This window comes from Mesitornis unicolor, unplaced genomic scaffold, assembly GCF_000695765.1.
Source record: "Mesitornis unicolor isolate BGI_N332 unplaced genomic scaffold, ASM69576v1 scaffold28571, whole genome shotgun sequence".
Lineage (NCBI taxonomy): Eukaryota > Metazoa > Chordata > Aves > Mesitornithiformes > Mesitornithidae > Mesitornis > Mesitornis unicolor.
Window position 1 is genome coordinate 6295 of NW_010162595.1, and position 9847 is coordinate 16141.

Sequence of the window (9847 nt, forward strand, 5' to 3'; positions counted from 1 at the left end):
CTTCGAAGGTGGCGCAGAAGTTGGAGGACAGCCCCGCCACGTTGGTGGTGACGTAGTTGAGGTACCCCGGTGTAGCCTGGTTGTAATAAGCCACCTGCAAGGTGTAGGAGGGGGTTAGGAGGGGCACACATGGTGGTGGGAGCGTCCCCCCATGGGGTATGCACGGCACGGCCGCAGCATCCCACCTTGCTCATCTCATCCAACTCCGGCCAAATGCAGAAACCGGAGCAGAGCGTCTCCCCTCGCGTGAAGCCGGTGCTGGCGGGGTGGGTGGGCAGCGTCACCGACCGAAAGGCCACCACGTAGGGGTCCCTGGGGAGGAGAGAGCCTGGTGAGCTGGGGCAGCCCACCCGATGGGGAGCAGAGGAGCAGGGGTTGGGAGATGGTTACCCCTTGCTGCAGGGTTTCCGTCGGGACGCCAGGATGACGAAGTCCTGCGGTTTGTTCTCGTGGCTGAGTGTCTGGCTCACCACATGGTAGATCACATCGTCGTCATCCACTTGCTGGACCAGCTCGGCACTCCTGTGAGAAGGGAGGGGACTGCTTAGAGAAACCCTGCTGTGCCCCCCAAGTCTGGGGGCTTACACATTTACAACCCACCATTATACCCAAAATAATTTTGGGGGACCCCAAATAGGTGTTTTCTGCAGCAAAGTGCAACCCAGGTGGAGCTGGGACAGGGACACGTGGTCTTTAGGAGCAATCATGGCTCTGAGACAACACACTTTCTCCCAGGAAAGCCCATAAGGGGGGTGTTCATCATCAAACCTTAACTTTAAGAACGTGTTTTTGGGAAGCCCTGCAGCACTCACACGTAGTGGCTGTCCCACTCGTGCCGGCGCTGCAGGTCAGAAAGCAGAGAGAAGGCTTGGCCGGCAGCGATGTGGACCGACATCTCGATGCGGAAGGAGAGGAACTTGTCCTCCTCCAGCGTGTACATCCGCACCTTGGGGAGCACAGGGTGCCAGCTGGGACACCGAGCCCCCAAGATGCCCATACTTTGGGGGCGAGGAGCAGCTCAGGCGCATGGGGCAGGGTTTTGTACCTTATCCTTTTCCCTGGCGAGTGCCCAGTTGGCTTTGGCCACAAGCGTCTTCAGCGCAGAGACGTTGTTGTAGCTCAGGTAAACCTGGGGCAGGGGTGGCAGGTCAGGGGTAGGAAGGGGGGGCAGGAGGCAGTGACCACCCCAGGGCAGTGCCCTACCTTGTTGCTTTGGTCCCAGGGTACAGAGAGTGGTACCTCGGTCTGTTTGCAGGAGACGACGTATTTTCTGCAGGAAAGGAACGGTTTCTGTCAACACAGACTGCCCCTGCGTCCCAGCACCGAACCCCCTCTCCTCCCTCCTCCATCCCTTCTTCCGTATTTTTCCCGCTCACCGGTCCAGCCGAATTTTTTTCCTAGCGCTGGCTTCTCTGTACCTCCTCTCTCCATCCTAACAAATGTGAAAAGCACATAAGGTTAATAGGAAAAGGAGGGGGGAAAAAATAACCCAGATTTCTTTTGGGGAGTGGGCAAACCCCCCCAAAAAAGCAGCTTATTTTGAAGAAAGTGCTAGTGCAGCGTTTTAAAGCCGGCAGAGGGGAGGTTTTGAGGAGCCTGGCTCCAGCCACAAGATGCTCTCCTGCAGGATGGGAGGAGACTCCTGGTTTTAAGGCATCAAAAATCAGGTGGGTGGGTACAGATCAGCCAAGGGGGAGGCGATGCCATCGCCTGCTCACGCTACGACGTGCCCTGAGACGTGCGGGTGTTTGCTTTGTGGCCGTGCTTGCCTGGCAGATTTTCTCAAATATTTGGATCCGAGCAAATTATGGATTAGGGTGTTTTGAAAGATCAAAACAACCTAAGAGGTTTTCATTCTTTCCTCTAAATTATAGAAAAGATGAGCTCGATCTTGCAGGTGATATTGTGTTAAGCCTTGCATGGCTAATACGTCTCCATTTCTGCAGGGGCAAGTGGTTTATTTTATTATTAGTTATATGGAGCGATCAATTTAATTCACTTGCTATCGAGCAATTTGATTTCCATCATCATAAAACTGCGTTTGTTTTGCCACGAATCTGGGAGCATTTCAAGGATTCCCGCGGGGTCCCACACCCTGCGGTGGGGAGAAGCCAGCCCTGCCTGGCCTTACCCCTGCCTCGGGTGCCACCATGGGCAGGGTGCGGGGACGGCCCTCCTGGTCCAGCACCACGAAGGTCATGAAGGCGCTGTTGACGTGCCTTCGGCTGACAGACATCTCCTGGCCGTAGGCCTCGGCGCAGACCCCCACCTCCATGCTGGGGGGCAGGAGAAGAAGGGCTGAGGGTGTGGAGAGCCACCAGGAGGGTGGGATGGGGATCCCCTCACTGCTGGCACCCACCTGTTTTTGAAGGCGTTGTTGACAATGGCTTTGAGCACCAGGCGATCCCCGACTTGCGATGGGCCCCGAAAGTGGAACATCTCGATGGCTCGCAGCGTGGGGTGGGCATGGCACAGCCGGCTAGGGGGTGGGGGGCAGGCGTCACCCCCTGGCCATAGCACCCTGGCAGCCCCACGCACCCTCCTCGACCCAGCCAGAGCTGAGGAGACCCCAAAAAATTTCACCCCTGGATTTCAACCGCCAAAACCAGCCATGAGAATTGACAGTAAGTAGAGTGTGGTGAGTATGAACCTGTCCCCAGGGTTCTCCAACACCATGCTCCCATGGGGCTCCCTGTGTGGCACCGTCCAAGGGTGATGTGCCAGGGACATCCCCTTTGGAGGGTCACAGAATCCCAGACCGTTAGGGATTGGAAGGGACCTCCAAAGCTCACCCAGTCCAATCCCCCTGCCGGAGCAGGAACACCCAGATGAGGTTACACAGGAAGGCGTCCAGGCGGGTTTTGAATGTCTGCAGAGAAGGAGACTCCACAACCTCTCTGGGCAGCCTGGGCCAGGGCTCTGTCACCCTCACTGAGAAGAAGTTTCTTCTCCAATTGAAGTGGAACCTCCTGTGTTCCAGTTTGTGTCCGTTACCCCTTGTCCTATCATTGTTTGTCACCGAGAAGAGCCTGGCTCCATCCTCGTGACACTCACCCTTTAAATATTTATAACCATGAATGAGGTCTCCCCTCAGTCTCCTCTTCTGCAAACTAAAGAGCCCCAGCTCCCTCAGCCGCTCCTCATAAGGGAGATGCTCCATCTTTGTAGCCCTGTGCTGGACTCTCTCCAGCAGTTCCTGTCCTTCTTGAACTGAGGGGCCCAGAACTGGACACAATATTCCAGATGCGGTCTCACCAGGGCAGAGTAGAGGGGGAGGAGGTCCCTACAACTCTGCTGTGGCCTGACTCTGCCCTGGCTGTTCATCCCCTCTGGGCACGCTGTTCCTCCACCCCAAATCCCTGTTGGGTCACCTGGCTGCAATGGTGGCCACGTTCTCCATCCAGGCCATGATCTGACCCCCAAAGGTGTTGCCCTGGTGGTTGGCGTGCGGGGGCAGCACTAGCTCCACGCTCTCCACCCGCGTATTCTCAGCCGGCACTGTCACGCTGCCATCCCGCGTCTCCAGCTCTGCTGTGGGGCGAGAACAGGGCTCAGTGGGACACCCCACTGCCGGTGTCCCACCAGCCCTCAACCCCTTTCCCCATGGTCACCCTCCCACTGCGTCAACCCCCCGTATCTCCTGGCTTAGGGATCCAGGATGGTGGGGCCAATCCCTTCCTCCATGGCCAGGGCATTCCCAAACCTCCATGGCGATCACCACCAAGGAAGAAGGATGGCCCAGTGAGTGTTGGGGCTGTTTTGGGGCCAGAAGCCCAGGCTGCGGAAACGCGGTACCAGTTTCGGGGGAGCTGCGTGTGAGGAGGTCCTTGAGAGTGTCCTTATGGACCAGGCGCATGCGGCGGCGCTCAGCAGCGATGCTGTGCTCAGTCTTCTCCTCCTCCGTCTGTGGGGCCAGCGGCTTCAGCTTCACCTGTGAAGGGGACAGGGGTAGGGTGCAGTCCTGCTGCAGGAGAAAGCCTACGCCATCTTCGAGCGCCAGGCCACGCTCCTACAGCGCTGTACATCCTGCCACACGTGCTCCTCCTGGGTTATATTACAGCTGCTCCCTCCCCAAAGAGGCCATTTCCTCGCCAACCCCACACCAGAGCCCACTGACGCCCCCAGCTGCCCCTCACCTTGCTGCCCGAGGGGCCCTGTGCCACGAAGGTGGCGTAGGCCTTGCAGATGCTGCAGTGCTTCCCGCTGCACAGGTCCTCGTAGCTCACCTGGATCCCCACCTGGGAGAGGACACGGCGTGTCTGAGAGCCAGCTCCGCTCCCCAGGGACCCACATCCCACCCAGGATGTCTGGATTTGGGTATTTTGCATCTGAGGCAGGGGGGGAGGCACACCAACCTCCATGCTGGAGTTAAAGGCTCGGTTCACTTTGGCTTTGATGTTGACGAGTTGCCCGACGCTGAAAAACACAAAGAGGAGAAAGCGTTCAAGGCGTTACTGGGGACGATGGCCCCGCTGTCACAGCAACTGCCCAGGACAGCGGGCACATGCTGGGATGGACATAGGGACAGCCACCCCCCAGTCGTGGGAGCCCACAGGCGTTCAGCCTGGCAGTAAGATGTCACCCCCAAGCAGCTGCACACAAACAGGTCCCCAGGTCTGGGGCACCTGGGGGGTTTGGAGGTGCCCAAGGCTCATTTGGCACCCCCCCTGCCATGGGGGCATGCATGCTCCTGCCAGAGCAAACGGCTCCTCCTGCCTCGCATGAGCTGTCCTGCACAACGGGAGCACCTTGACTGCCCCCATCCCTCCTCCAGGGCCTCCTAGTGACAGGCACCTTGGGATTTTGGGAGACAGCAGGAGGCAGGATCATTTGCCAGGGGCATTTTGCACTGTCTCTCGCATTAAACATCTGTTGGCAGCAAACTGCTGCTCGCAGAGCCCAGGAGCTCTCCTCTGTGCCTTCAGTAGGCTTCAGAGTAAACACACAAACGGCTTCGTCTCTGCAGCCTTACCTACTCCAGACTGGCACTGACCAAATGAGCAAATGCAGATTTTTGGCAACACTGACAGCAAACAGTCTTTGCCAAATGCATCAGGAATACTCCTCATCCGTTAAAAGAGACCAGTTGCGGAAAACTCAGTGGAAAAATAAACGTTATGGCTGCCGCCACAGGTTTGCAGGGTAGAGGGCTCAAAACCAGAAGCGAGGAAGAGTCAGCACGTGCTTCAGCACCTTAAGTTCCCCTTCGCCCCCACGCACAATTTTTGGCTTCAACCAACCATAATCATCTCGGCCGCTCAACACAGATTGCACATTGGCTCTGGCTGGGGCAGGGGCAGGGGCAGGGGCAGTGTAGGGCTGGGATGGTGCCTCCAGAACAGACACTGACCCCAGTGGCAACTCGGTGCTCCCTGCAGCATGCCAAAATGTTAGCAGGTTTACGTGGGTGGTATCCATGCACCTCCCAGGCAGTGCCTCATCAGTGGGGTTAACACTCCCAAACGTCCATACCAGACACCGCTCCTCCCATCCCACTGTCCAGGAGGGTTTGGATACGGCTGGCTGGGGCAAAAGGAAAAAGCAAGATAGGGGGAGAGGGTTAGAGGCGATGGGAGCAGGCACACGGATGCTCTGGATGCATTTGCAGCGAGGGGCATGAAAGGGCAGGAGTCTGATTGTCTGTATTACAGCCCAAAAATTACTTTATCCCCTTTCTCTGTATCAAACTGCAGGAGCTGGTGCCATAAAAGCCACTCGAATCCATGTGAAATCTTGCTGGGAGGCTGCACTTCCACGTGGCAGAACTGCGAGTTGGAAGCATCCCATGCCCAGCCAGTGAGTTTTGAAGTCAGTGATGCTTCAGGGTCTCCTCTGTGTACCCCAGCACCCCCAGCCCTTCCCTGCCCCAGGGGCTCTGTTCCTTTGCAGTGGCAGAAAGCACAGAGGGCAGGGCAGGGAGAAGAGCAGGCAGAAAACAGCACTCAGAGCTCCCTCTGCCCCCAAACATCAATGGTGCCACCTCCACCGTTGTCACACAGGGCTGCACCACGTCCCCATGCCATGGCTTTGGCACATGGCTGAGCCACAGGGCGATGGGCAACTCGTCCTCGCTGACCCACCAGCACCACGATGTGAGATGGTGGGAGTTCTGCATTTCCTGGGGGTGATGACAAAACCCAGGAGTGAGTCAGGACTTCCTAGCACCAGACAAACCGGGGTGGTAATGGAGGAGAGCACCTTGGGCACATGGGACCTGTGCCTGGTGGGAACGCTCATATTGTCCCCTGCAAGGTGGCAGCCCAGGGGCTGTGTGTGTTCACAGCGAGCAGCACGCAGGAGGTGCCAGGACAAGCCCAGGAGGGGACTTTGCCTGGGAAAAGCTCATCCCAGCAGCACACCAGCCACCCACACAGCCACTATAGAGGGACAAATTGCAAGATTTAAGTTTTCCAGAGCACTAGGGCAGAGCTGTTTCTTGAACAAAGCCAGGGAGGAGCTGAGGCAGAGGGAAATACTGGGAAGCCAAAACAGCAGGAGCTCTTGGAGTGACCAGACAGAGGATAAGTCAGAGCAGGCAGTCTGAGTCAGAGCTTCAATCCCTGGCTGCCTGTGAGCCTGGCACCGCCACCACATCTCCTCCCCTCCCCAACACACCGTTCTCCGTCCCAGCTCCATCCCTGCTGCTCACGTTGCAACCAGCAGATAGGAAAAACCCATGCTGGAGTGCGGAGTATTTACCTGATGGTGTGCTCGAAATAGATATCATCCATGGAGGCCGTGACGCAGGGACAGCCAGCGTGTCTCTCGGCTGGAAAAGAAAAACAAACGGCATCAGCTCCCTGCGGCACCACGCCGGGCGTGCGAGGGGTGCAATGCACCAGGGAAACCCCAGCCAAGCATCCTCTGGCTGCTGCCCATGCCCACCCACCACATTTGCAGGGGATGAGAGCAGAGTTTGGGGTTTCTCCAGCATGGGTTTGGTTTGCAGGTGTTTTTTGGGTTTGGAGGGTGTGTTGTAAGTAGGAGGCAAGCTGCCCGGCTGTTTGCTTTCCCTCGATGCTTTCAGCCACTGCAGGGATGCGCAGACAGCCGATACCATCTCCCTATCCACAGCAAATATTTTAAAGCTGTCTTGCCATTCCGGCTTTCCCTTGGGACTCCAGCAACCTCAGATTGCAAAATTGCCCTGAGAACCACATCAAACTGTGACACCACACTCGTTTTCCCTTCCCTGCGCCCGGTGCGCTTGGCAGGGTGAGCTTTTCATATAGCAAAGGAGCTCAGCCCCATCTGGCAGGGCTCTCTCAGGGTGCCGGGAATGTCACCAGCCAGGAATTTCACACCAGGCAAGGAAAAGGGCAGTGTTTTGGAAGAAGCAGGCATCGCTTGTGATCTGTCTTCTCATCTTGCTCCTGCTTGTTCTCCAATTACTCAGCAAAACGGCATGACGTAGGTGCCCAGCTGGCGCTGGACGGCCGGGCACGCTGCCCATGGGGCTGGCTCCGGTCCCTTCCCTCCCGTCCCGGTGGGACGATGGCTCTGTCGGGAGGGGATAACTCACCGGAGAGGCAGGCGGCCGTGTCGATCCACTTGAGCAGCTGCCCAGTGCTGAGCTCGCCGCGGTGGTTGGTGTGGCAGGGCAGCACCAGCTGGCTCATCTGCACCTCCGTGGGGTTGCGGGGAGGCGAGGGGCTCGCCATGGCCCCTGTCATCTCCTCTTGCTCCCCTGGATCCCGGGCACGCAGCGGAGAGGTCGAACCCTGCGGGAACGAGAGCTTCGTTCACCCAAACGGGAGGAAAATCACCCCGAGAATCTGGTGACCCACGCAGAGCCAGCGGCACCCCCAGCCCTGCACGGCGTCGGGTACCACCAAAACCCACCCAACCTCTTCCAAAGATGTGATACCTGCAGCCAAAATGAAAAGAAATCCCTCTAAAAAGAGCTTTGTGGGTCATCACTGCAGCTTTCCAGGCCATTTATCATCCAACCTGAAAACTGTACAAAACCTCTCCCAAAGTCATTCAGTTCTCTGGGAAGGAATTTCTCTCTCCCTCCCCTCCACCCCGGACAGCTTCATTTTTGGGATGCCGCAGCAAAGGGTGGTTTTGCACTTCCAGGGCTTGCGCCTGGGGCTGGGCACCTTCCACCACCACTCCCTTCGCCAAAGGCAACACCGAAAACAGTTTTTCCTGGCTGGTGCAAGCAGAGGGGAGAGAAGCCATCCTCGTTTTGGGGTTATTTGCATGGTTTAACACAGTCCTTGAGGGCTTCACCGTTTGCTGGGCGCAGAGCTCCCCTGCCTGCCGTCCCAGCGGGGAGCAGGTTGGGAGAAAGGGGTTGGGATCATCGACAAAAATAAAACAAATATCTGATGAGGTGTCAAGCGAGCCGTGTTACACAAGGGGTGAACTCAGTTAGCCCAGTGAGTAATTGAGGAGCCACGAGGAGCCGTCTGGGCTCCCTTACAGCCCTTCCTTCCGCTTTCGGCTCCCACCCTGGCGCCCGTTGGCAGCGCTCGTTGTGAGAGTCCCACTGCAGCAGCGACTTCACCCTTTGCTTTGCCCGGCTTCTTTTAAAGATGGGTTTCTGCTGAAAAAAGCGAAGCTTTTCCCCACTACCCCAGCCTCACTGCCTCTGAGAATAGCATTTTTCTCTAACCTCTGTTTCCATAGCTACTGGTACACCACATCCCAGGAACGGCGAAGGCAGCAAGACGAGTCTACAGCAAAGGACCCCCCCAACCCACACCGAAATGGACCCCCAAACTCCAGAGCCCCTCCAGCGGGCTCTGAACCCCTTTGTGAACCTCCCGGGCTGTTTTTCAGCCTGCCAAGGTGCCTACACGAGCACCACGGAGCTATTTTGGGAAGCTAGTGGGCTCTGGGGCACGAGCCAGCAATGCCAGGAGCCTGGCCAGAGTGCCTGCCATTCATTTTTCCCGGCGCTTGCTGTTTCTAAATTTTAGGGGAAAAAAAAGGGCATCCCGTGGGAACAGCCCTGACCCCACAGGAGCCAGGAAGAGGCCAGGGATGCTGATGAGGAACGCGTGGGGAGAGGATGCTCGCAGGGGTGCAAGCAGCTCCTGGCATGGGCGGGCACTGGCCCGGCATAGGCTTGGTTAGTAGCCACCGGCACAACGAGGAGCCCCGGGGTTAGCCACACGGCACGGGGGGTACCTGGAGGCCATTGCAACAGAAGCTCAAGAGCTCTTCGGGGACTACAATACTCCCCTGGACCATTTTTAAGAGACACCTGGAAAGGAGAAGAGTGGCGCTGGTTACAGAGGGATGGGCAGAGCCGGGGGTGGAGGACACTTGTGGCCATCCCCTAACAGGACAAGGGTGACACAGAGCCACTTCTTGCCCCGACCGCCTGGCACAGCCTGTCCTTGCGCCGCAGCATCCATCAGCGATGCAGCTGGAGCTGAAACAGAGAGGACGGACCCGGGGGCTCACGCCTGCCATTCCTCAGGGGTCAGGTCCAGTGCTCGCCAGCTGTAATGGAAAACCTCTCAGCTATTTTGGGGCGACAGACTGAGCCCAGGGCACAGCGCCGTGAGCCACCCCTCGGCCAGCGATGCTGTGTTAATAGTTTCCACGTTGCTACGTGTGACAAAGGGCCGTGTCTTGAAGCTCTCCCAGCCGGCGCAGTGACACCGCTGCGGTCACGAGACAGCCGGGAGCATATTTTTGGCAGCGGGCAGGACGTGTGGCACATGCGGGTGGTGCCGGGGGCAGCAAATGGGAAGCGCCTCTCACCGGCAACGCCACAGTGCCCTGCGCCGGCCCCTCTGCCCACAGAGCCCTGGCACCCCTCAAGGGCATCGCGCACCCTTGGGTGCCCACGGGAAACCTCAGAAACCCAAATCCTGCGATTTCTTCCCCC

The 9847-nt window shown here is 57.8% G+C and overlaps 1 protein-coding gene across 1 annotated transcript; it reads right to left on the reverse strand.

Moving 5' to 3' along the window:
• Nucleotide 1: 1 nt before the first annotated feature.
• On the reverse strand, nucleotides 2-7661 carry ACOT11 (acyl-CoA thioesterase 11; the record flags this gene model as incomplete). Its single annotated transcript, XM_010193672.1, has 16 exons — nucleotides 7523-7661; nucleotides 6700-6769; nucleotides 5473-5523; nucleotides 4356-4416; nucleotides 4137-4238; nucleotides 3796-3931; nucleotides 3372-3528; nucleotides 2360-2479; nucleotides 2132-2276; nucleotides 1377-1432; nucleotides 1204-1270; nucleotides 1046-1129; nucleotides 813-946; nucleotides 391-522; nucleotides 186-312; nucleotides 2-94 (listed from the first exon to the last, which is right to left on the reverse strand). Coding segments are annotated over exons 1-16 (1674 nt in total), but the record flags the coding sequence as incomplete, so codon positions are not given.
• Between the last annotated feature and the right edge of the window lie 2186 nt (nucleotides 7662-9847).